The sequence below is a fragment of the Barbatula barbatula genome (genome assembly GCF_947034865.1).
Source record: "Barbatula barbatula genome assembly, chromosome: 14".
In the NCBI taxonomy this organism is placed as follows: Eukaryota; Metazoa; Chordata; class Actinopteri; order Cypriniformes; family Nemacheilidae; genus Barbatula; species Barbatula barbatula.
Genome location: NC_136777.1, coordinates 12,803,529 through 12,831,405, shown reverse-complemented (window position 1 = coordinate 12,831,405; position 27,877 = coordinate 12,803,529). Strand labels below are relative to the sequence as shown.

The window sequence follows — 27,877 nt, the reverse complement described above, 5'->3', positions numbered from 1 at the left end:
TTTTTCCGTGTTCCACGGGCTTGTTTTTTCCTCCTGTCCTGCCGGAGCTTCATCGCGTCGGAATGAGCGTGGCAGAGGCTGCGAGTCTTCGGAAAGTCTCAGGAGTGGTCGGGATGTTTCGGGGGGGAAGTTTGCTCAGGATCGCGTCTGTCTCGAAAGCGGACCGTCCAAATCCCCGTCCCACCGCCATCAGGCTGTCACAGACCACAGACAAATGAACAATTAATCTGGGCTTGTAATTGAATGGCACCCTGTATGATATTTTAATTGTGCAATTGGAGCCGTTTGGAACTCGTAACTTAATTGCAATCGGGCGGCAGGGACTTTGGATATCCTGTTGCGTGTTCGCAGACAATCGGACAGGTAATATCCGCAAGCTTGTTAGCCCTGTGCCACTTTTGGAAGGCTCTAACCACATATTCAGGATTTCGGAATAATTCAAGATTTTAATCATTCAGGAATGAACGGCTGAACTACTTGAAATATTGTAGGGGACGTGCACTCATCAATGTCTTATGGTGGCTACGGCCCTGCTGCTTAGTAATAATGGTAACCAATAGGACTGTTCACTTTGACAAAGCGCTCTGGAAACTTGAGGGTAGAAGCATCACCAGCGCCTGCCAGACCAACTGTCCGCCTACTGTTTTGGATCTAAAGAAACAAATTTCACGATTGAGAAGCCAGTAAAAATGGTTTGATGAAACGGCACTGGCTGGGTTCGAGCGACATTTGCTTTTAGTCACGCAGACCCTTCTGTTCAACCCCTGGCTCTGTCTTCAGCACAGTGATTGTGCTCCACGCTGGTTAACAAGACACCGTGACTGATCCAGGATCAGACTGTTGCAAAAACATGTTGTACGATTGTCCATACTGATCCTCGAACAACAAAAGTAATGTAATGTGACAAATTTGCTCACTTTCGCAAGGTTTATATGAGCAAAAGAAGAATAAGGAGAGAGATGGGACAGAATGGAACCTGTACGTCCCACCTGAGCATCATAGCTCAGTGTGTCTGACCACCTGTATTTAATGCTGTGCTTTTCTGTCACATATCAACAACCCCTTAAGTTTATCAGGCAATATTACGTTAGATACATTTATCCAACATTCTGTCGGCTCACTTCTGCACTTCTATCCTTCATCTTTTTCTTTTCCATTTCCATACTGTTTGATTGGAAGGCGGATGCCTCTCTTCAGCTGTTCCCTCCCACCCAGCGATCCCTCGTCCTCATTGAGGCATACCGGCGAAGACCTCCGTCTCCTCAAATTAACATGAGCAGGTGTTTTTCTCTGATGTGTTAATTAGGAGAAGCTGGTGTCATTATGCTTTAAGTGGATGTTACAAATAGAACATGTTGTTTATTTTCTCTTCTGCTGAAAAAAGTGATCAGAGCTGTCACGAGGCTCATGTGTCACTTAGAGAAGATCGTGGCTAATTACCAGGAGTTCAGAATCAGAAAGTACATGTCTGAGGACTCTCCAGCGTCTGCGCTTCAGCCCATACCAGATTGTCGATCTTAATAAATAGGAGATCAACAGAACTCATTTAAACCGTTCGAAGGTTATTCAGTCTGTTCTATTGAAGAATTGTGTATGGTTATGTCTAAAAATATGTGTTTCCTGCGACATCTCTTTGATTAGATTCTCAAGACAGTTTGGAGGTGTATTTCCTGTAATACACTTTATCTATGTCTAAAGTCTGTACTTCCTTTGTATGCACTAAATTTAAAGAAGCGAGAGTGTGTTTTATAGTTATTGAAGTGTTGTGTACATAGGGACATACATCTGTTGATCATGTACAATTTAACCACGAAAAACAAGTAACTTTACGTTACGTAAAAAAACTAAATTTGACTGAACTTTACTGTTTTTATTTTACAGATTTTCCAAATATAGGACCCTATCGTAGCCCGTTGCAATGTGGCGCAATGTGTAATTTGGTCAAAAATCCTCCAAATAACCAAAACAGACCACACATTTACAAGAAAAACATACAAAAGCGTGTAGTTGTGCAGGAAAAAAACATGTTATTTTCCTGAAGATTTTGGGGCGTCCCATTATACTTACGGCACTTTTCTTGTTTGTAAACTTCTGCATTTAATAATAATTTCTTTAATGTGTCTTGCTCTACTACATACGATCCAAAATATTAAGGAATGTTTACTCATTTTTCTGGATATAAAATGATTTTCTTTAGTCACTGTAAGACATTTAAAATGAGCAAAATGAACACAAGTGTGTTTGTTTCCAGCATGCATCACTCAGCAGGCAGATGTTATGTGCATTATCACTCTTATTGCACCGTGTGTGCGCGCGGCTCTGCCCCCCGCGTGGTGATGCTGACACCCTTGTAATCCTGCTGTGTATTATTAGATAGCGCAGGCTGTTGCACCAGAATTTTTGCATGATAACATGGCGTTACCAGCTGCTCAGCAGATGTTGTTTTTTGCGGCTTTGGCGTAGAAAGGTTAAAGGTGTCTCTTCTGCCCCCTGTGAGGACTCTGCGACCCCCTCTCCACACATTTCACTGTAAGCCGAGCCTGTGCCACCAGCTCTGGTTTGGGTTGTTTTAACACCTGCCCCTGGATTTAGGCAGATGATGCAGTAGCTGACATCTGGACTAACAGTGCTAAACATGTTAACATTTTAATCCCAGTGTTCAGTCAAAGTGAAGTCAATTCAACAGTTAAACACAGACTAATGATGTTTGGCTTGATCTTGTGCGGTTTTTGACATTAGGGAAAACATTAAAGGGGTTTTAGTGGATATTGCTTTTGCTATACTCTTTTTTTAGAATGTATATGAAATCAAATTCTTACGTCAAATATATACAAAATGAGACACGTTGTTAAAAACTGTGTGCTTGTTAATTTGCATATTATAATCATTTATATTTTCTTCTTTTTCAGGTGAATATATTAAGAATTGGAGACCTCGCTACTTCCTGCTGAAAACCGATGGATCCTTTATCGGATACAAAGAAAAGCCACAGGATGCAGATTTACCCTACCCGCTCAATAACTTCTCTGTTGCAAGTATGTTATAACTTGAAAAGTTGGGCTGTCAAACGATTAATCGTGCTTAATCGCATTAAGAATAAAAGTTTGTGTTTACATAATATGTGTCTGTTTACTGTGCATTTTTATATGATATTTATAGAAACATACACATACATGCATACATTTAAGAAAAATATATAATATTCAAATGATTAAACATTTTATGTCATTTCATTAATGGGTAAAAATGAATACATGTTAAAGTTTCCTGTATACATGTGTGTGCATGTGTTTATACAGGTAATTCAAAATGAATATGCACAGTACACAGACACATATTATGTAAACACAAACTTTTATTCTGGATGCAATTCATCAAAATTAAAAGTTTGACAGCCCTACTTGAAAGATTTTGTCCATTTGTATCATTCTGTGAGGCATGAATATCCATAAATCAGTTCAAAAGTCGATTTGTTGTTTCCTTCTTTTCAAGAATAGTGTAGTTTTACCTGACTATTATACATTTTTATCTTAGAAAATCATATTTATATGCACCAAAACACACTCATTTTCTTTTTTATGACCACTAAGATCATTCTAACAAAAATGGATTTCTTCAGCCACTGTACAGTATCTGAACTAAAACTAAAGGAATTGCGAGCAACAACACATTTTCTGTCCGAAATAGCATCGAGCTCCACATCGTTGTGTGCATATCCTCCTCTCAGCGCTGGCTTCTGGACACAAGCTGCGGATTGCTTCCCAACCCTCCATCCGTCAAAAGGCCCAGCCAGGTTTTAATCTAAAGGCTGGAGGAGCGAGGGGTGGCCATACATCCGGCCTGGGCCGCTTGGCAGTGGGAGAGGATTGCCACATCTGTTGCAGAAAGCTGGGAAGGCAGGTGGCGGTGAGAGGCTGATAGCCTAATGCACTCTGTAAAATGGCATCGCTCTCACCCTCTGTGCACCGAGCTGCCACCAGACTGCCTTCATCCAGACCAGTCTAACCCAGTCCCGTGCACATTCTGACCAGCCATGCATCTGTTCCCAAACTCACCGTAGCCCATATCCACCAATTAGCGTTTTCAACTGTAATTGCAGCGTATTGACAAATCACCTTGCACGGTGAGACCCACCGCTTGTTTCATTTCGAGCACAACACTATAGATGGCAACAGTGTTGTTTTTGTAATCCACTTTGAAAGATCGTAATTTTTTTGCACTAGAAGCCGCTAAGTTACCATCTACACATTTGTCTGTCGAATTTGTCGGCTGATGTTTTCATGCGTTGGCAACTTCTCAACGTTTATTGAGAAAACCTTGAAATGATGTTGCAAGGTGCGAGCGGCGGATGTCTCGGCTTCTGCACTCTTTAATTGCCATGCTAGCTTTCCTTAGCGTGTCTTGCTTCGAGCGATGCTCGTCATGTGTGATCTGATGTGGCAAAGCAGACAATATTGTCAGATCTGCCTCCTCTCCTGAGGTGTCACATTCTGGCTGCTGCGACCTTGTTTTCCCGCACTCAGCGTGGGACTCGATTCTGCCGCTACTGCCCAGGTAGACGCTCTGTACCGACGACCACTTTGTGACCTTAGTGCTGTCGTCATTAACCTTCCTTTCTAAATTTAGGTCCTGCCGTCATTTAGAGGTGGTTAAAATTGGCCAGCCGAGGGCCTTCATTACAGGGCTTGCAGGGCTGATCGCTGTTGCGTTTCACCTGTCGTATGTGCATTTGCCCCTAAAATCGGCCCACCTCTATTCCCTGTGACTTCATGCAGTATCTGAGAATTACATTACATTATGAGTTATTAAAATTATTTAAAAAACCTTTACGGGATAGTTCCCCTAAAGAGGAAAATTCTGTCATCATGTAGTCTTCCTCTTGTCATTTCAAACCTGTATGACTTTCCTTCTTCTCCAGAACACAAAGGAAGATATTTTGAAGTATGTTGGTAACCGAACAATGGACCTACTCATTTACTTTTATTGTTTTGACCCAAAACCAATATTTGTTCATAGACAAAATATCTTCTTTTGTGTTCTGCAGGAGAACGAAATCATACAGGTTTAAAAAAAGGCAGGATGATGTGTAAATGATGACAATATTTACATTTTTGGGTGAAAAACACTCGTTTAACATTTGTGTTCATATTTTTCCACATTTTAGAATAATAATAAACTCATAAAAATCATGAAAGTAAACAAAGGCAACTATGGGAGTTATGTGGTAACTAGATTTTGTTAAATATTTTATCATCTTCAGTGTAGTCACCTTTTGACTAGAATTTGCAGAAATATTTTGTAAATGTTCTTCTTGAGGTCTCAAAAAATCCTTTTTAAACTATTTTGAATGAGTTCCCGTCTATTCTGTGCTCTTATTGGCTGTTCTTTCTTCATTATTCAGTCAAAGTCATCCATTCCAAAACGTTTTGTATTAAATACAATTTTAGTTTGGTCATGAAAAAACATTCATACAAATATGTTTTTGTCTACTAATTTCAGACATTTAAGCACACACCTTAAGATCAAAAGTTTTTTAAAATATCGAGAAACATTTCACTCAAGTGTCCAAAAACTGTTAACCAGTAGTTTTTTTTTTCCTTCAAAAATAATAATTTACGAAGTTTTTTTCAAGTGTATTACGTATTTTACAGTAATGTGTGTTCTGATCAATTGTACACTCATGGTAAGGAAACTTCAATCATTTTTCAACCCAAGTGCAATATATGAGGTGTTGCACCACATTCCAGCACCACCCCATCCACCCCTCTTCCCCGCCCGCCACCTCCTCTCTGCTAATGCCCATTTGCTTTACATGGGTCTCTCTGCACCCCTCTGTTTATCAAATAAAACACTCTCAGTACAGCAAACACACAGCCAGAGTTTGGAGTTAGGAAATAGGCTGAGTTTACTCTAGAAATCAGGTCAGATGCTAAATTCAGCCTGCCACGTACTCTATATTTATAAAGTGTAGGTTTTCTGTTGTGTAGGTGAAATGAATTTCGTTTCAGCCTGTCATCTTCTCAATTCTGTGTTTCAGAATGCCAGCTGATGAAAACAGAACGACCAAAGCCGAACACTTTTATTATTAGATGCCTACAGTGGACTACAGTCATAGAGAGAACCTTCCATGTGGACAGTCCAGAAGAAAGGTGAGAGGATTTAAACAAGCAACATCGTGTAGTTTATCTTAACGTGACCATCTATCTTAGTCTAATACATACACAGAGCTCTGAGCGATGTGAGACACACACACTGGCAGAGATCCAGAGGCCGTAGGCCTTCATGTGAGGAGAGATGTGGCAGTAGCTGGACTCACGCCAGATTGTATTCAAAGCCTTTATCTCTCATTAGCAAAAACCGCTCATTATACACCAAACCGCTCCGCACCCATTCATCCGCACAACCTTGAGAGGGTCCGCCAGGCCCTTCCTGTACATGCAGCTGTATTAACCTCTTGAATCTTCACTTTGCGTGGCAGTCGCAAAGGTTAGTTTGTGGTGTTTGAATAATATGTATAAAAACATATACGGGATAGATGGAATAATGTACAGCCAGCAAGTCATTACATATTAAAAACCTCATGGACAGTTTGGGTTCATTTTAGTGATGCACGAATGCTAAATTTCTCCACCGATACAGATAGCCGATTATTGAGATTGATATCTGCCTATAGCGATTCTGAACATTAAATAAACTTTTTTAACGTTATTAATTCATATAATGACTGTTAATGTTGAACATTAAACTGGTGACGTTTCTTAACATTTCTTTATTCAGAGCACAGCAGTCATTCCATATTCCTGTCCTCTTTTTGATCCGGATATATCCGTATATATATCAGCTACAGTCTACATATCAGCTACATATATCAGCTACAGTCTACCTCAATGTCGTTTTGAGAAATTCAACTTAAATGGGCGTGAACGCTGTGAGAAGAAAAGTGGAGGAGTGGGCGGGGCAAGAGAGAAAGTGATCCTCTTCCGTATCTTAAAATATTTTAGTCATCACACGCATCATACTTTCAAGCCACAGCGCTATTACACAAACCACTCAATGTAATACGAGTATTTATTTTTAACAAAATGCAAGTATAACTGTTCTAGTTCAAATATGACAGTAACCTCATTTGAGGAGATGGACCGATGGCACGATGAGGATTTTAAACCAGGAAGGCAAAAATGCAAATAAATTCAATAGTTTTCTCTAATGTAATAAATTACAGTTGCTAACATTGTTTTCTATGATGTGCAACACAAACAGCTCTGTTAAAATCTAAACAAATGTTTTGTGTTTCGTGACGCTTTAAAGTATCGGCCAATTGTATGAAACATTGCTTTTATCGACCAATACAATTATTGGCCGATGTATCGGTGCATCTCAAGTTTATTTGGCCTAAACTTCCAACTGTACATGGCTACTTACCCAACAAACAAACAAATGGACATTGATTAGACATTTGTGCTAAATATTTGTACAGTTATCCATCATTATTCCAAAATGCTGTGATCGACCAATCAGAACCAAGTATTCAGTCTGTTCTTCTTTAAACTGGTTTCCCACTTACAAATGACAAAGCACGCAAGTTCAGTGAAAAACTACTAGCTTCGCTCGGATGAATCCATCATTATTAAACTAACACATGCTCACAAACATGAACGCACCAGCGATTCAACACAACAGATGTTGTGCGGCACGACAAATGAAAACTCAATGGAGGGAAACAGTGTTCTCGGAGAGGGGTGGATTCCCCGCTCACATTAGATTATATTGTTAGGGAGTGCAAATGGCCTCATGAATTTACTCTCATGATCTGGCCTCATGTTTTCAATAGAGGTCACGTTTACATTATCAGATGTTTGGTATTTGCTTCTGATCATAAGTGGTTTAAAATCTGTACAAATTGAGCCGCAACTAAGCTATTTCGTGTGGTTTATTTGTGAAGCCTCTGGTGTATTTGTGAATCAATGTTTTTTGTAAGAAATGGCTTCGTTCTGAGAAACCTGCGTGTGTGTGTTTCCATAGGGATGAGTGGGCAGAGGCGATTCAGATGGTGGCAGATAAACTCCAAAAACAGGAGGAGGAACGTATACAGTGTAGTCCCACCTCTCAGATAGACAACTTGGGAGAAGAGGAGATGGACACGTCTATTAGTCACCACAAACGCAAGGTGCCTTCAAACACTTGACCGTTATATAGCAACAGGATTCATGGCTGTTGCAAAATCTGATTTGGGGTCTGAGTCCATTTTGATGTAACTGATTCCGTCTCATGTTAGGGTCCAGTATGTAATTGTTTTGAGGATTTATTGACAGAAATGCAATATAATATATATAACTATGTCTTTTAAAGGTGTAAAAAGACCTTACATAATGAAGCGTTATGTTTTCATTACTTTGGAATGAGCTATATCTATCTACATAAACCCTGGGTCCCTTTGCATGTCATTTGCCATGTTGTTCCTACAGTAGCACTAAACAGACAAACATAAATACATTATTTCCTTCGGTAAAGAAGCGAAAAAATGACAAAATATTTGTCCTTTGACAGTTTCCATAGTGCTTTGAAAGGGAGGGCTGGAGTGAGCCGTTGGTTGCAGTTCGCAACCTCGCCACTAGATGTTAAATCTAAAATCTCCACATTGCTCCTTTTCGTTTGTAAAAGTTCTCAATGTCTCATTCTCAACTGTTAAATAATCACTGTTCGTTATTATAGAAAATGTGTTAAACGTAGTAACCCAAAAATCATTTCATATTCCGTTGCATTCGGCCGCAGCCGTTGCGCAGCAGATCCGCTGTCAGTGTGAGCGCACAATGCGAGACTGAAGCTGCAGATGCCGGACGTGTGAAACATGCCTCAACTTATGAAAACTCTCAGGAATGTTTTTTTAAGCAGCATGTTTCTGGGAGTTTCATCATTTTTAAACAACAAGCTAATGTACAACATGTCAGTTTGTTAAAGTGGCAGCGGAGTCTCTGAGGAGAAGGATTCAATCCCTGCAGCGGATGGCTATTGTGTTTCTACAGATGTGGGCATGTTCTTATTGAGTAACGTTGGTCGTATACAAAACTAGACACTAATTGTGGGCATTGCATTTCAGACTGTCTGACGATTTCACACTTTTTTCTCGTGTTTGCAGACGATGAGTGACTTCGACTACTTAAAGTTATTGGGGAAAGGCACTTTCGGTAAAGTCATTCTTGTAAGGGAGAAAGCCAGCGGGAAATATTATGCAATGAAAATTTTAAAGAAGGAGGTTATTATAGCAAAGGTAAGATCCATCAACAATGTCATTTCGAAGCACGTATATCATATACTGTATAGTCTGTTCATTAGACAGATTTGGATATTATACTTATGTTTTATGATACTTTTACACTTATAATATTGAGAATTTCCAGCATTCTTTGTAATACAATCTGATGATATCAAGGACCCAAATCAGTGCATTCTCAAAACACGGCTCTCTATTATTGAATTTTCTCTCGCGACGGGATATTTAGCATGAGGAAACACCAGATCCGTTTTGTATTTGTTTTCTTCCTGTAGGATGAAGTGGCCCACACGCTCACGGAAAGCCGAGTGCTGAAAAACACCAGACATCCTTTTTTAACCGTGAGTGCACGTTCAGTACTGAATCATCATTGGTAGCAGATTCACCGCAGCTCTTTAAGCCTTACAATGCTTTTGTATATATGATGGGCTTTTCCCTCGAGCCTCATTATAATGCAGAGAATAAACTGTAATAAATTAGCGGCCTAAACGTAACTGTGCATCTGTTGAGAAGTCGCCAGTGAGAGGCAATTTCTCTGACACTCCAGATGCTGTTGTATGCTACGCAACATACACAGCAGGTTTAACAAAACAGTTTATCGCTGTCACTCAACAGGGTGTTCCCTCGTAAACTTCACCCGCCATCAAAGTTAACATCAGGGCGCTGCCAGAAAGAGCAAAGCGTTTTAAACCAAGCTTTTTATTTTCTCGTCTCGTGCGTTTTGATGAGCATCTCTTACGTTGCATTTGTTGTAGATTTGTGAGCATTCTCTTTTTTCCTCTAATGGTGTATTTCCACCTGCTGTTTCAGTCTTTGAAGTACTCATTCCAAACGAAAGACCGGCTTTGCTTTGTGATGGAATATGTCAATGGAGGAGAGGTATGTGTGAATTTTAAGTTTGCGTTTGTGCTTTGTGTCTTTGTCTTTTGTGCCGGCAGATGAGCTATTTTTGTAGTTGTTCTGTCACTAGTGTGGATAGACTAGATATGAGGCATAATGATACCTTGTGTTTGCATCCTTTTGGTAAAAATCTACTGATAATATTTACAAATAATACAGGGTTTAACAAAACATTAACAAAAGTTGGTGCGCATGACCACTTTTGTGACACCAACTGTCGGGAGACATTCACAAAGTAGAATATTTCTGATAACGATCAATAGAAACCACGAAGAACCGTTGCTTTGGTAAATGTGTCTCTCCAATATTTTGACTTAAGACTGCGATACCAAGCTCAACCGTTAGATGTCATTGTTTCATTCGTTTTTTTGAAATGCGATCAAATACAGGATCCATTCAACAAATTCTTTATTTAATAAAATGAACATACAACAAAATTCAACAAATCGTTTATTAAATACAATTATTATACAATACAATAATAATAATAATGGATATAAAAATGTATCAAATAAAATATAAATAGTTATATTATTAGACACTTGCCAAACACAATCTGGAAATTAACTCGGGGTCAGGCGTAAGTGCGTCCTATGAAACGGTCTATACAGAAACAGACATTTATTCAACAACAACAAAAACACAATGTGCAACAAGATATATAGCTGTGGAAAATATTAAAAAAAACATTCCAAATTTTCATTGAATCATCATAACTAGATGTATTGTGTACATTTCCGTCCATTGGCAGTCCAAAATCAAACCTCGGGAGTGATATTCAACAGTTAAAGACTGACAGCATGACAAGATACAAACAATCTGTGATAAGAAATCCAGGTTATCACCTAAGATGGTTCTTGAACTTTTCCTAAAGAAAAAATGGATATGAATTTGTTTTCTTTGCAGTATTTGAGGTCTGAAAAAATAAAGAGAATCTTTTCTGTGACATTGACCTGTTTCTCCAGTTTTCATTTTCTGTAAATAAAAACAATATTTGTATTTTAAATTTGGGAGAAATTAAGCAAAAATAATAATTTTACCTAATCACAAAGTTATCAATAGTAAACTCAGAAGAAAATGCTAATATTTGTTTACTGCAGCTGTATTTTTTAAATAATCTGGACTATAAATATTTATTATCATTATAAATATTAATTATCATTTTAGCCAATTAAATAGAAAAATGTGAAAGAATTTGATGGTTCCAATCAATATATTTAACGTAAAAATGTATAATATTTTATAACACTTTAAAGGTAATGTTTTATAAAGGTTATAAAAGGTTTTAACATTCTCACAATGTTCTTGGGGAAAAACTTTACCTTGACATCTTCTGTTGATGTCAACCATCTTGGTTCCATCTTGAGGCGCTCATATTTAGATAAATGAAATTCCACCACCAACGGTGCCGTTTAATCAGAGAGCGGGCAATCTCACTCTCATTCCCTCAGCCTGCAATGTCACCTGCTCCCCTAGCCTGGTCCAGCCAGAGCTCCCAACCTCCAAACACTGTGCTGAGCCCATCACTATCGCCCCTTTCAGCCCTGCCACATTCACAGCTGCCAGTGCTCTGATGAAGGCACACCTGTCCCCGTCCATCCCGGGCCCACGGCGTGCCACCCGCTCCCCCCTCCTTCAGCCGATCAGCAGAGCCGTTAGCGCTCCCCGGACAGCCGTATTCAAACATCCCACAGCAATTAATAGGCACAGCTCCTCCTTGGACTTGTGGGTAATTTCTAGAAGGCGAGTTCAAGTGGAGCTGAGGGCCAGGCGGTTGACAGACACCCTTGACTGGGGAGGAGGAGAGGAACCGGATTACTCCGTAAAAAGATACGAGAGAGATGATTGCGCGGGATGGTCCGTTCCCGCCACTTTTATGGAACGTTAGCCCATGAGCGCTCGGCGCTGCCTTTAACAAGATTGGTGTATTGATTAAAATGCTGATTTAACAGGCCGCGCCGGCCTGTCTCTGGAAAGCCGGGGATGATGTGCCAGCTGCTGTCTGGGTTCGCTGGGCGTCCTCGGAGGGCCTCGCTATCTATCATCTCAATATGGCGATGTGAGGCAGTTTGTGTTGTGTTAATTTCCTCCAATAAATCAGTAATTATTGCAATCCTGTCCCTGCTGTTTACCCTGCAGCTGTTTTTCCATTTGTCGAGAGAACGGGTGTTCTCTGAGGACCGCACGCGCTTCTACGGTGCCGAGATCGTTTCCGCCCTCGACTACCTGCACTCTGCCAAGATAGTGTACCGGGATCTCAAGGTAAACACGAAAAGGGGAAAGATTTGGTATATTTAGAGAGACCGTCGCCTTTATCCAGGCGTGTGAAATGTAATTAAAGCTCTTGAGTTTGGGGCTTTTTCCCCCTTTATTTTTTGGAAACCTCAAACTCTGGCGGCTGTGGATGATGACACAGTGTTTTGCTTGCAGCCTTGGACCGAGCCAGTTGCGAAAGTGCCAAGAAACTTGGACAAACGGCTTAGCTGTTCAAATTAAAAGGTTAAATGAATGTGCCTTCAAGTTTCGCACCACTACTGTGGAGTAAATACATTATTTGTGCAGTTTTACAAGTTTTACAAGTTATTCACTCATTATTCAGTTATTAGTTAGGAGCAACATGTGTTTTAGACATAAATGTAAATGTAATGAAACAACAAACTGGGATCGCTTATGAGTTAAAGCAATCTGTTCTGTATTAAAAAAGCCTCAAATGATAATTGAGACATAATGTTTGAAGCAATAAGAGAGCCATGGATAGGAGTTTCAGAAGAGCTTAAAGAAACATTCTGTCCAAAGTTGTTCCAGATCTGTAGAAATGTCTTTGTTCTGATGGACACAGAGAAAGATATTTGGAAGAATGCTTGTAACCAAACAGTGGTCTCCATTGACAAGCACAGTAAGACAAATTGCTTTATAAATGTCTTTGTTCTGTTGAACACACAATAATATATTTGGAAGAATGTTGGAAAGCAAACCGTTCTGGGGCACGTTAGAATGCCATTTTCCTGAAATGTTTTCCCAATGGTGGCCAAGAACTGTTTGGTTACAAGTATTTTTGCAAACATCTTTCTCTGTGTTTATCATGAACCAAGAAATGCATACAGATTTGGAACAACTTGAGGGAGAGTAAATGAAGACAGAATTTTCGTTTTTGGGTGAACTGTCCCTCTAACCACACTTTGATATGTGCCAACGGTCAGTCTTAAAGAGTCAGATGAATTCCCACTCTTCTTCTCTACCCAGCTGGAGAACTTAATGCTTGATAAAGATGGTCACATCAAAATTACAGACTTTGGCCTCTGCAAGGAAGGAATCACTGATGCCGCTACCATGAAGACCTTCTGTGGGACACCAGAGTATCTGGCACCAGAGGTACAGCAACCTTAAGAAATGTCCTAAAACATCATCACTACACTTTCAAACATATGCAAACCATCACTTCTGCAGTGATTTTAAAATAGTTTTTAATGCCATTAAAGTCTGATCCAAGAAGAACAGTTGTCCATCAGGATGTTCTTTATGTTTTCTTGGCACCTTTTATATCATTTAATCTTTCCCATGCACCAATATGGCGTGTTCGATGGAAACACACCTATAGTTGGCAAGAATGCTTAATTTAGGGGGTGAGAAAAAGCCCTGTTTTCCTCATCTGCTAAATACAGGTGGTGCTACTAATTAATGCAGTCTTTAAGAAATAACACATTTTAAAAGTAAAGCCTCTGTCTGTTATACAAATACTTTGACCTGTTAGAGAAAAATGGTTTGTATTTTACTTTAAATTGAATTAATAAAGAAGTGAAACAGATCTTACTTGGTTAGAAATTATAATGAGCGGCACACTATACATCGTATATGCACAGTGATCTACGAGATAGGAAATAGGTCATACAGTACAACATCATACAGTTGGTACAAACATCAGTAGCCAAGTATTATCTTTTGTAACCGTGTTATGATTATTCCTCAAAAGACATTATAAATCAAAAAGCATGTATTATAAAGACTATATTATGAATACCCTTATAAAACATTATAAATGGGTGACTGACAACACGTACATGTGTCCTAGGGTGTGACAGCAAAAATGTAGAAAAAAACCAGAAATCTTATTTGCATTATAAATATACATATTGTTAATATAAAGGCCGATTTCAACGTTATTGATGTGACATGTTGCGTTATGGACGTGACATAAAAATGCTCCGAGAATGAATTTGTTATGAATATATTGAACCATCTGTTTTTTATTTGACTAAACCTTTGTTGTCTAAACGTTAAAAAGTCAGTTCATGAACAAATGGAAATAAACATGCGTTATGGATGTGACAAAAAAAAGAATATAAACAAATAAATAAAATGCACAATCCTGATGCAATAATACTCAATGAATGGAGAAGGGATGCCTCTTTATGGAACATAAAATAGTTACTTTATTTTAATTTTCATGTGTCATATGAGGAATATGTAGCGTTATGGATGTGACAATCCTGAACATGCCACTTACCTGACTGTGAAAAATCATGCACTAAAAATAAAACAAATGCCCTACAGAAGAGATTTGTCAACTACCTCATTTGCATTTGCAAGAATAAGTGTCACTTTTATTCTTTCAGTAGTTTGCAGCTCAGTCTTGGGTCCAACCAGAGGTGCACAGGACGTCCAGATTGCAGTTGCTGAATCCATATTTATAGATTGGAGGGGGAGCGCGGGGGGGGGGGGGGGGGGGGCTCCAGCATGAGGGAAGGGGATATAGATTCCACTCGAAAAAGTACGGAAGACAATTTGGCGCAACATTTTGTTTTGCTCAGCCTGGCCGCCGTGCCAAGAGATGATTTGAGTGTTGGTTATTTTTCACAAGAGTATGTGATTGCACAAAAAAGTACATGCTAAACAGAGGCAGATGGTGGCAGATGGGGAAGGTTGGAAGAAGGTGGCTGGGAAACCTGGAAATCTATACTGCCGTACTGGTGTAAAAATAACAGAGCGCAGCCTGAGCCAAGTTCTGAGATGCAAAGTAGAGGGGGATTAGAGAGGGAGTGCGTGAAAGATATTTCGAGGAAGAGACAAGTTTCTTTAGGGTTACAGAAGTGAAGCCGGTCCTCGCCGAACGTTTAAAGTGTTAATGAGAAAGACACGTTTATAGAAACACATTTCTCGAGCTGTATGTCATCTGTGTGCGAGTTTTCATCTGTTACAGTGTTTAGTAATTACAGCATTTCTACAGTATGTTTGCAACCAATGAATTAAGCGATTGCTGGTTTCCAGGTGTCATGAAAAGCTCCTAAGCTCATGGAAATGAATGGTGCAGATGCTTAGCAAACATACGTACTGCGACCGTCCACGAGCGAACCTACAGCCCCGTCCACGGTGTGCATGTGCGTAAGTGTCCTCCGGCCAAAGTGAGATAAGCTCATGGATGCTGTCTCTTCCACTGCCCTGCTGGGGAACTAGGCTGGTGGAGCCACAGGCTCTCTGTCCCAGTCCCTCCCCGGCCAGCTTTGCCAAGGGCCCAGTCCTGGGAGCAGCAGTCTTGCCACATGGCTGTCCGAGCAGGGGCCTGTTCCTCCCCTGCGGCCGCTCCTCCTCGCCTGTGGCTCTGGAACGGGGAGACCCCAACTGGCTCTGTGTGCATTAATCGCATCCCCGCCTGCAGCCGAGCTGCTCGCGTACACACCCAGGACAAACAGCACAATCCCTCCATACGTGCTGCACGCGAACCCTCGTGCACACACACATGAATGTCCTCATGTTCACCTATACATGCCTGCTAGCTGCCCTGGGCTCAGTTAAAGCAACTATAGGGTTTAATAATATATTCAGTTATTAATACAGAATCACAATCTTTGGAACTTTATTCAGTTTAGTTTAAAGGCCACTGCTCATTGAGGTCGAATAAATACGACCTCACGTTGTGTCCATCACATTTACACACTGCCTCCGATATTTTCCGCCGTCATAAAAAAATTCGTAATGGGTTTGCATCCGTAGCAAGCATTGCGAGAGGTGCATACAAATATTTCGGACTGTATGTGCAAAGACCTTTAGTATTAATATCTATACAGTTCAACTAATGTGCATTCATAACTGTTTTACGATGATAAAGCTGAATTTTTTGCACATACTAGCTGTATTTGATCTGATTCTGATTGTTGGATTTGATCTGATTCACAATTTTTCATCACATTTTTCCGCCCGTTCAGAGCAAATGACATGATACTGTATGTGCACAAGCAGTGACTGTATGGATGGTGTCAGCACAACATTCGCACACGAACGTTCGCATTGTGCTCTTGAACGTGAAGGCTTGTGTTGATTCATACAGTACAGGTCTGTCTGCTTTTAAAGATCAGAGAAGAGACATCATTATAACAGAACTCTCAGCGTATGTTTAACTGGCTCACGTCCAGACAGTCTTGTCATTAGTCAGACATATTAATCACGACTCTCCGCTCTGAAGAGCAGCTTCTCCATCTCACGTGAACTCCCGCCACCTCAGTCCTGCCGCACAGACACAGAGATACGTGTAAGGTACGGACATCCTCGGTAATTGGGACCTGGGACGCTTGCCCGAAAGCGCATCTTTGATCTGTTTTAGGTGTGTGCTACCTGGTTCCAAGTGTATCCTGCACTGATGTAGGGTGACATGTGACAATAGATGTTTGGATGTTGAAAGCTGATTGGTCGGGAGACAGCGCTGGCAGAGGTTCGGTGATGAGAGGCACTACAGTACGGGTGTGAAGTACTGCCATTATCTGCTGCTGATATTCAAATATTAGCGCTGATGTTCATAACACGACGATCATTTAGAAACTCGATCATTTAAAATGACTCTCGTGGAGATGAAATTGAATGTGTAACGTTACTTATTAGGCAGTCATATTGAAACAGATTTGCTTGCTCTTTACACTGTGCTCTTTATATTGTGCATATTGTTATATATTGAGGGCTTATCTACTGGAAGAACTGTCTTGACTATTCTCTGCGAACAGTGAGAGATTGTATACAATGCACATGTGGCTAATGCATGTATATTTGAGTACTTATGTGTCTCAGGAGTGATGTCTCTTATACAGTAAAAACATTTTTCTCTCTTGTCATTCCAAACCTGAGTGATTTTCTTTCTTCCGCAAAAGAAGATATTTTGAAGAATGTTGTTAGCCGGCATCCATTCACTTGCATTGGTTTTGTGTCCATACAACAGAAGTGAATGGGGGCCAGTGGTGTTCGGTTACCAACTTCAAAATATCTTCTTTTGAAGATAAGTCATAAACTTCTGAAATGACAAGAGGAAGAGAGTAAACAATGACAGAATTTTGACTTTAAATTTAGCCAAGTGTTTCATAAATGAAGTACGCACATGTGATGGTCATTGTGTGTGTTTCTGTCAGGTTCTGGAGGACAATGATTATGGTCGTGCAGTGGACTGGTGGGGTCTTGGTGTGGTCATGTATGAGATGATGTGTGGTCGACTGCCTTTCTACAATCAGGACCACGAGAAGCTCTTTGAGCTCATCCTAATGGAGGACATCAAGTTTCCCAGAACGCTGTCTTCTGATGCCAAGTCCCTGCTGTCGGGTCTGCTCATCAAAGACCCCAACAAGAGGTGCCGGCACACAAACACACAAACAATGTTTGAAATGTATCCTCTGATAGAAAACCTTTACTTGTTATTGTATTTTTCGATTGTGAATGTGAAAACGCGGTAAAACATTATTCGTTCAATTCTTTTGGTTATTCTGTCAGACTTGGTGGCGGTCCGGATGATGCAAAGGAAATTATGCATCATAGTTTCTTTGTTGGAATCGACTGGCAGGATGTCTATGATAAAAAGGTAACCCACATTACTGTATATGTTTTAACCTTTATATGGCTGAGATCATAGAGGTCTTGGGGTTTAAACATTTTGAGACAACAAACTCGAGTGCAGAAGCCAAACACAATAACACAGGTCACTGTCAATCACCCAGGGTTAAAGTGCAATAGCTGGCAGGTTAAGAGGTGTTAGACTGAGCCTTCCGGCCCGCTGTAGCATATGCAGTGTCAGATCGGCACAAACAGGTGCTTGGTGTCTCATCTCCACCTCTTCCTTTCTCAGCTGGTACCTCCCTTCAAGCCTCAGGTGTCGTCAGAGACAGATACCAGATACTTTGATGAAGAGTTCACAGCTCAGACGATTACAATTACCCCACCTGAAAAATGTGAGTATGGCTGCTGTTTGTTTTCTGGCTCTGCATACATTCACATTTGTGTAAGGACAAAAAAGTGCACGCAGACCACATATTGTACTAAATAAATCGAAAGAACTGTGGAATCATATTTGGCACAAATGGAGAACGCCTGAAACTATAGGTGTTGCTGTTTGCTCGCACCTAGTTTTGTTGTGAAAAAAGTTTGTGAACACTGATGTTTTCTGGTCTTCTGTGTGAAAATGTCATGTGATCTTTACCTTTACCATAAACAACAAGCGACATTTTACACTGCTGCGTTCTTATTTCTACCAATTTCGCCCAGTGTTTTCATCCAGAAACCAATGATTATTATGAAATGTATAATTTAATTATAAAGTTTTCCTTTTTAAGAAAACTACTCTACATGAAAGAAAATAAAATGATCCAAAGATGAAGAAATAGCTAAATGAACAAAATAATTTAGAAAATAGTGCCTATCAAAACAGCTTTTATTAAAAACTTTTTTAAGTGCAGTGACTTCTTACGAAGAGATTAAAGGATCAAAGAAATGTAGATTTGTTTCAATGCATCCTTTCAGGCCGCATCCACACGATGTCAGAGCTTTCCCTATCCAATCTTTTTTTACCCTTTTAATTCCGTAAACACTGTGGCGTCTCAAGAAATATCTGCACACACACGAATCCACATACAATCTGCATGTATGTATTGCACTGTAATTCTGTCACAGAGATACACTAAAGACCACTTGGAGCATCCGCATAACCCGATGACATCATTGTATCAGAAAATATACCGATTGGCTATTACTCAAGAGAATGCAAGAGTGTCTTTTTCAGATTTATTCAATCTGAGACCCGGTGTTAAAAAACTAGCGCTTTCAGGGTCCCAAAACACCAGATCCAAAACAACGTTACAATAATAATTGTAAACCCTACAAAAAAGTATACTTGATTTCAAATATATACTTGCAGTAAACTTATTGTATACTTAAAATTCGATATGTAGTATGCATACTACTGTCAAAATACTTATAACTAATACTAGTTGGTAGCTTTTTACTTTTAAGTATACTTTAGGTACAACAGTAGTAAGGTTTGAGTACACAACTTACTACAAATGAACTTATACGTATACTGATAGTTTACTAGTTAAATACTTCTTTGTAGTTGATGAAAGTACACTTTAAAGTATATTCTCAGTAAACAGCTAGTTTAGTCGTTTTTATACTACTTTTGTGTAAAGTGAACTTAACATAATACTTACCGTTTACTATTTATGTAATAAAAATACGAGTAAACATATACGTTTATAAGACAGTATGTTAAACTGTACAGTACGTGACTCCATCAAAAGCGTAAACACAACTACAAGCCCAAAATACAGAGGATAAGACAAAAGAATTTTGAGTATATCTAAAGAAATATTTGAGTATTTAAAATTTTGATTGCAAGTATTCGCCAAATATACTATTCTGTCGGTAAAAGTCAAGCATACTTGCTTTAAGTCTATTGTTAGTTGTGTTGTATAGTATAGTTCTAAGAACTACACAAAAAGAAGACTGAATAATTGAAAAGAGGAATACTAATAGCAATAATACTTCAATAAATAATAACATCTTTCTGATAATGTTTTGAAATCTCTAAACAAAAGTGTTTTTTCTTTATTTGAATTTGACGTAAACTGATTCTTACATTATTTACCCTGCTTAACACATTTGTTTCTTAAAATAAACTCGTGTAAAATAATCCATGTGGTTTCTAGTCATTTTTCCAAAATACGGTCAATTTGATTTGCCTCTGTTTTTGTCATTTAGAAGGGTGATGTGAATCAAGTCAGTAATATTTTCAGTATCAGAGCCAAAGCTTACAGAAGATCTAGTGGATATTTAGGATATGTGGGACCAATTAAATGTTGTCTTCATAACCCTTTTCATAAATCGACACAATCTTGCTTTCGCCTGCAAACTGTTAAGTCTTCACACACTGTTTATTCAACAGCTTGTTTCCTGTAAATGTGTGGGTGCCAGATTTTTGGCATATTGTGTGCTTCATATGACCTGATGGGAAATGGTAAAGTAGCACAGATAAAGTTTTCTTCACAGCTAACTGCAGACGACTGTTTATTTTCATAATCCTGGCTGATAAAGATCGGGTGGTAAGAAATGATCCATTGATGGATATTCGGACGTTCTGGCCAATGATGAGATGATTTCAGACATAAATTTAATTCAATGACCGACCCATCCTGTATGTTCCTCTCCAGTTGATGAAGATGGGATGGACTGCATGGATAATGAGCGAAGGCCACATTTCCCTCAGTTCTCGTACTCGGCCAGCGGAAGAGAGTGAATGCCGAGCGGCCCGCACTGCCTCATCTCATCAAAGTCACCACTGGAACAAATGAGGTCTTCAGCTTCTAACAGCCCCAGCCCTTTCGACGCTCCATCATCCATCTTGGTTCTCTCATTTGTTTAGCATAGACCAAGTGAAACTTGTGTTTTAGGGTTACGGGAATTTGCACGCTGGGTCGGACGAGTCCGGACCCATTCTGACGTCTTCAAAGCTCCAGCCCAAAGGTTGGGTGATGATGGGAGAACTCTTGCTGTTTGTTAGGAGTTTGTTTCCTTTTGTGTTTCTCTGTTTGGATCCAGATGTCACTTATCATTCCTCATGAGAAACTAGTCTCGAGGTCACAACTTTTGGGTTTGGAAAAAATACATAACTGCATGGCTAGAGATTCACATGGGTTTACGACCGCATCTCTCGGGTACATGAAGCTGCTTTGATATTACTGCTTTTGAGGTTCACCTTCTGTTATATAAAGTCAAAACTGCCATATACGGTTAACTCAGGCTTTACAGAGAACATCTGTGTTCAACTCAGTCAACAGGACTAGCTTTACCCCCGCCCCGCGCCACACACACCCTGCCTCAGTCATTCCACAATCCAGTGTTCCTCAATCTCTAAAGCCCTGTGAACCTGAGCTATGCAGAACCAAACCACCAATTATTACAGAATGATCTGCTTTTCTTTTCTTAAATACATGTGTTCACGAAAGGCTTTATTTCTGACATATCAGCCCCTAGGATGTACATTTCTGGCGTTGAAAATAACATTTTCGACTGATTTGAAATATTTCATGGCCAGTAACATGTATGTCGTTGGACCGCATATGATATTTACAGATGGTTTAAGGAAAGCACTTCTTATGATCGTGTCAGTGTTCTGACCAACTATCATGATTTCCAAACAGCCAAAAGGAGATAAAGAGCATTTGAGAATCCCCTTCCACCTTATACTGAACAGAGGATCTTTATAAAAGCCAGCATTAATAGAATGACAGGGAAAGCACTATTATAATGTTATATAAGAAGAAGAAAAAATGTCATAATATATTTATTTGGGTTTGTTTCTCCTTGTTTGTTAAAAATGCTCCTTTCTGAATGAAAAAGCTCTTAAAACGCTTATGAATGTAGATAGGTCAACGAGAACGGCCTTCTTTTCTCTTTGGATTTTTCGACCAGCTTTCATTTTTGACACCTGTGTAGTGTTATTCCTTCATTTCCAAAAGGAATTTTTTTAACTTTCTCGAGATTGTGAGTGTTGTTGAAATGTGTTGGTCGTCTTTCCACCAATGAAAGGGCTGCAAAAATCGATGCTCCCAAAAGCAAAACCAATTCCTATGGCTTGTCTGGCAATATGTTACTGGATGTCGAAGTGTGTAAAGAAAGCATGACCGTGCGCAGTTGTATTTGATTTCCTTCCGCTTGTTATTGCCTTAAGAATCAGTTTGGTTCATAATTTGGCATTTGTGACATGCTGCCGTGCTTTGACACCTTACATGTTATGTTATCTTCACATTCCTTCCTTAAAAACTGAATTGATCCAGGTGGTGGAATCACAAATCAGCAAACCAATCGGAGCATCAAAAAAAAACACCGAAATGAAAAACAAGCATATGTGTATTTGAATTACAAGCAGTGTGTCTGGTTGCAGAAATGATGCTTGATCAGATCAGGGAGTAGAGGACAAAAGGGAAGGGACTATGATGAATTCATAAAAATCATTTTCACGCACAACACATTTTGTGATCTCTCAATAGGGTTTGGCAATAAAACCTTGTATTGTTTTGTAAAGCAGAGATGTGCATGTGCATTGGTGTCCAGACTGTGTATGTTGGTGGCCGTAGTGGTGTGGCTGGAATGACCAAGTCTCCTTTTATTTATATGTGGCACTTTTAAAGGAAGCTTGCTTGAGTTTACCTCAATTGGGGCTCATACGGTACGTATAAAGGTGAGAAGGAAAGATTTTGGCATATGATGTGAGACAAAGGTATGTTTGTTAAAATGATCTGAGATTGATGTGTGTTCCTGTGACATGAGAAAAGTGGTTGTATGTCGGATTTGGTACTTTGGAGAAAAGACGTCTTGGGTTTCTTGCATGTGTGTTAAGGTTACAGGATTGTGCTGGATTTGGTCACGGTTGGTTAAGGAATGATTCTGTCAATATTTCTTTTATGCTCCATTATGCGCCCAGATACGAGTAATGCCTGTGTTGTGTGAGCATCCTCAAACAGAGTCATGTGAGATGTGTAGTGTTGCATTGCCAGTCCCAATAAGAGACGATCTTGAGGATGTTCCTGCATTCAAACTGTGATGTCTAACCCAATAATGTTTTCTGACAGCACAGCGCAGCAGTGGTGCTGTGAGCAGATTAGCTGTTTATGTCACGGCTCTGTCTTCCAACTTTCATTCACATCATTCCTTGTTTTCCATTCCTGCATTGGAGTCATTGGAACTACCTGATTTCATTTCATGGGCTCACACTGCTGATGTGTTATTTTCAGTGAATTTTATTTAGTAGCAAATAACTTGAATATTGCTCAACGTGGTTTTGTTTTTGTCCTCACGATTGTCAATTTAAAATACGAATGATTTATGCACTTATATTTTTTATTTGGCTACTTTTGGTTAGACTGCTTTTTAGTGCAACGGATTTGGGATTGTATGGACACATTGGGATTATCGGGAGTATTCAATCATACTGTGACGCCGTTCATTCATTTCATTAACTTAATATGCACTTGTGAAGGACCATCGATTCCTCAACACATTGGGAGGTGGAAGAGGCGATGTTGCATGTGAGAGACTACAATTGGTTATACATTATTCCTGGACTTTATTGAAATAGCAGAAGGGCCTTTTGGATTTGGCCCACTTAATCGTACACTTTTGTAATTCCATATTTTAACACTCCGCTTTATATCTGCCTGTAGTAGCACTTTCATGCCCATTGCCCTTTTTATATAGCTCAGCAAAAGAGAAATGGTCCCTGCTTAAAAAAAGAAAAGAATAAAGGAAAATAAAATGAGAAAAAAAAATACTTGAAAGCACAGATTCGCCCCTCATGGACCTCATGCTATTTTACTTTGATAGATTGTGCCGTGTAACATTTAAAAGGTGTGGATGCCGATAGACCCAAAATGCTGCCAGGAGACACAACCAGGGTGACACAGACAGACTAACGTTTCCCAAGATTCCCTAGCGCTAGAGTTATAGACAAAGGCTGAGGTGTTCCAGTGTCCGCTTTGGAGCAGGATACACGTTCACCGACCCCGAGGTCATTATTCCGAAATCTAAACTAGTGTGAGGACGGGACCCATGGAGACTTGGGCAGCATGGGCTCCATCCCTCCTGACTGCACCTCAGCGTGCACACTGCTGCTACTGTTTTTACTGTCTACAACAGACTTTCTCTATATCGCGCTCCTGGTAGTGTATTATGAATGCGCATGAATTGTAAAGTATTTATTTAAAAACAACAAATCTTGAAAAAAAGACATTCATTTTATGTCCATGTAGCTCTAGAGTTTGTGACATTTCTTGACCTTGCTAGCTCTGTTGTTAGATCCATGTTAAGAACTAGTCATGTGGTTAAGACTTTTACACAGAAGGGATTTAAAAAAACTAAGAACTGTATTACTGTCCATCATGCTAAATGAAGAAACTACTTCTGGAATATTGGGCCCACGGGGAGCTGATCTGCAAGAAACTGTTTTTGTACACTGTACATCCTAGTATTTTTACACGTAAATGTATATGATAGGGATGCACATTATTTTCCTTCTTACAGACTGCTTCAATAAAGCACTATGTCGATCTGCTTTGGCTTGAATTGTTTGCTTGGCTTATTTGCTCGTGCGACATAACAGCCATTCATGACATGTTTACGCTGGCCATAGGGTACATTCATTCATGGATTTACAACCACTTTACATTAAAATGAATAGAAATAAATCATTTATTGAACATTACAAATACCGTTTAAAAAATAAAGCACTATCAAACCTTTAAGTTGCACAAATCAATAATAAAATGCATTTTTAAATGTGCAGAAACATTTTCACACGTCATAAAACTATGAACTGCTGTATGTAAGCAGCCATACTCGATTAAACGGTCAATATTAACATTCGTTCTTCATCGAGTGGAATATGTCGTGTGTTACAGAACCAGACTGAAGATCATCACATGAATTCCAGAAGTGACCATGAGTCAAAGATGAAGTGACCTGCCTTCACACAGCCATTGTGTCCGCTCTCTTCTCCACATGTACCTGAAGCAAAAGTGAAAGAGATTGAGACTCCACACGATGAGGTTTAATACTAAACACCTGCTAAAAAAGGCAAATTCCACAAATATGTTACAAATTGGTGTCTAATGACCTTAAACAAAAATATGCTAGTTTTAAACAAGGCAAACGTCTTTATCAGATTGCAGTTAAATAATAAAAACGACAATATCCAGGTTTGAAAATCATGTTCCCAAATATAATATTAAAGAGACAGTCCACTCAAAACTTTTTATTCTACCATAGTAGGAACGATTATTTAATAATTGTATAATAATAAACTTTGTTCTGTTCAACACAAATGTTTTGAAGACGTAGGACAGAACGGTTCTGGGGCACTTTTGATGTAATTTTTCCTACAATTCTTCCAAATCCCATATTTCACTCTCTTTATCGGAACAAAAAATGTATACAGATTTGAAACATCTTGAATAAATGATGATTTGTGTGAATTGTTCCATATTTCTTAGTTTTGTCTGTAATGTTTTTAGCATTTTTCAATTTCTTTTCAGATCTCGCATCTTAAGATAAATGCGTGAAAAAGCCCAGATATGAATAAGTGTAATTTCTTTCAAATATCCTTCAAACACAAATCTTAACAGCGCTGAAAGAATGAAATCTCTGAGCGGCTCAGGGATTCGTGCAATAAGTGGTTTGAAATCTTGGGAGTGTGGCGGTCAGCTCGGCAGCATGTGGGTGTTCTTACACAAATGCTCAGAGGGAGAGTCTGAATTACTAACTCGCTCTAATAACAAAACAACAGCATGGTAGTATTAACAGAGCCGAGAGCGGCGTCGCTTTGCGGAGCATCACTCCGTTTGCAATAATCTCCGACGAATGTCAGCATTCGGCGATTCGCTGTCTGTTGCTGACGTGCCTCTAGCAGCAATCTGGATGAGCATCTGTGGGTGCCTAGTCTAGCGTGATGTGCAGCCATGGATACCAGCTGCTGTAGTGCTTGTGTGCTCACGCTCCATCTCTGCATCTCTCTGGGAGACCATTAAGATTTCTTGCATTGTGACATTATTTTCATGACAATTAAGTCATCTCCCCTCAAATTCTCATTACTGTTATTCATCTCAACGCTTGACTGTTGACCATTTCAAGAGAAATACTGTTTCAATTCTCATTAGTGGAACTCAAGTTTTTAAGGGTTTTAAATGATCGTTTAGATCATTTTGGAAAACGTAAGGTCCAGAAGAACTTCCGGTTTTTCAACAACAAACAACAGAACATTTATTTATTAAAAACGTATTGAATTGAATTAAAGGTTGAATTAAAAACGTATGTTTTTGATGAACTGTACATCTCACAATGCTCTATACTGTATGTCTGGGCCATGTGCATACAGTACACAGAGGACGTACAACATTTGACCACGTTAAAGCAGTTGATCAGAACATGAGAAACTGACCGGGACCTTGAGGTTCTTCATCTCTTCTGCGAGCTGCTGTCGCTCCTGCATGAGTTGGTTCTGTCTCGTGAGAAGCTGCAGAACCTGCTGAGAACTGGCTTGACAGTGCTGATCCAGCTGCTGCAGTCTGGCACAAACAAATCACCTCTGGATTAGCAGACAGTCATTTAGATAAAGTAATTATGAAAATACGCTAACAATGCAAACGTAACACATGGGATGAATCCCAGTGTTGCAGGCCAGATCTGTAGCAGACTACAGTGATCTGGCACACTGTACTGAGACTGTACAGCATCCCTCCAGCACTGAGATCCAGGCACCTGAATCGGCTCTTTAAAATGCTGAAGGGGCGCTTAACCGCACCGCATGCCTGGATCTGTGCTGGTTATACTCTTCTCCATCAAACCATGAATGAATGCTGCCGTGATCGATACAAACATCTCTCTCAAATAAAATTGTGTTGAGCAGTATGGGGAGGGGTGGATGACATGTATCGTAAGGCTGAAAACATAAAGACAAAATTGGACCCCTCAAAAAAGTCTCCATCTGTTTCACTTGTTCTTATTCTATATCACTTATTGTCTCCATTACCCTCAACCCACTTTCTTTTCTTTTCTCCTGGTGTTATCTGGACAGGGCTGTGGTGGGCATCCTGTCCCGTGCTCAGGTCCTGCTGTGTAGGGAGCTGGCGCCACTGCTGCCGCCCACCTCCAGAGTCTGGCACTGCTTTAACACTGACCCTAACCTCCTCCACACACAACTTCAGCTCCAAATGTTTTCCTCTACTACTGCACCCAACAAACCTTCGAGCGCGAGTTTTTGCTTTCCTGCAGGTCTTTGGTGAACTATGATTCATCTGCTATTCTTGTTTACCAAAACAAGGATTAAAAATAAGAAGCGGGTGCTGTGAGAACATGGCCGTTATTTGTTAACCAGCTAGGGCTCTGTTAGTGTGCCATCTGCTTTTTAGAGAAAGGGTTTGCTTTTCAAAAAGTTTCATTGTTTGAGACATTAGTTGAAATAAGCAAGATATTATTAAAAACATTCTCATTGTTATCATTAATATGTAGATAGATTCAAAAACGGATACACTTTGTAAGCACTGTGCATGAAAAACACAAAACTTTAAGAATAAATAAATATGATTCATATATTATTATAGTATAATAAATAAACAATTTATATAAATAAACATATCGTCGCTGTCTTTCCAAAACCTTGTATGTCCAAATTCGCTGTTATTCAGGAATAAACTGTACTTTTTCAATGATTAAATACTATGTTATCAATGTTGGCAAGCACCTTTTAATACTTTGTATAGGTTAGATATTTGCAAAACCCAGTGACAAATGGTGACTAATAATAATGATTTATGACAAAAATTTAAACCACAAAAAATGGAGATACAAGGTTTCAGAAGGACAGCAGAAACGTAATAATATAACAGTAAACAAATGAACCAAAATGTTTTTTTA

The 27,877-nt window shown here is 39.5% G+C and overlaps 2 protein-coding genes across 4 annotated transcripts in view; one reads left to right on the top strand and one right to left on the bottom strand.

Moving 5' to 3' along the window:
- The window catches only part of akt3a (v-akt murine thymoma viral oncogene homolog 3a), a 68,005-nt gene extending 43,480 nt beyond the window's left edge, over nt 1-24,525 (top strand). The window contains exons 3-14 of one of the 2 annotated variants that reach the window (XM_079473339.1): nt 2,910-3,035; nt 6,038-6,149; nt 8,023-8,167; nt 9,137-9,268; nt 9,547-9,612; nt 10,082-10,150; nt 12,311-12,433; nt 13,415-13,543; nt 17,560-17,774; nt 17,915-18,002; nt 18,267-18,369; nt 20,623-24,525. In XM_079473339.1, the coding sequence (XP_079329465.1) occupies nt 2,910-3,035; nt 6,038-6,149; nt 8,023-8,167; nt 9,137-9,268; nt 9,547-9,612; nt 10,082-10,150; nt 12,311-12,433; nt 13,415-13,543; nt 17,560-17,774; nt 17,915-18,002; nt 18,267-18,369; nt 20,623-20,708 (1,394 nt within the window). In that variant the 3' untranslated portion in view covers nt 20,709-24,525. The remainder of the gene's footprint in view (nt 1-2,909; nt 3,036-6,037; nt 6,150-8,022; nt 8,168-9,136; nt 9,269-9,546; nt 9,613-10,081; nt 10,151-12,310; nt 12,434-13,414; nt 13,544-17,559; nt 17,775-17,914; nt 18,003-18,266; nt 18,370-20,622) is intronic. The other variant, XM_079473340.1, reaches the window with a different exon arrangement.
- A 115-nt stretch (nt 24,526-24,640) lies between these two features.
- sdccag8 (SHH signaling and ciliogenesis regulator sdccag8) overlaps nt 24,641-27,877 on the bottom strand; it is a 33,051-nt gene continuing 29,814 nt past the window's right edge. The window contains exons 17-18 of one of the 2 annotated variants that reach the window (XM_079473337.1): nt 26,403-26,529; nt 24,641-24,973 (exon numbers count right to left, since the gene is read on the bottom strand). In XM_079473337.1, the coding sequence (XP_079329463.1) occupies nt 24,935-24,973; nt 26,403-26,529 (166 nt within the window). In that variant the 3' untranslated portion in view covers nt 24,641-24,934. The remainder of the gene's footprint in view (nt 24,974-26,402; nt 26,530-27,877) is intronic. The other variant, XM_079473338.1, reaches the window with a different exon arrangement.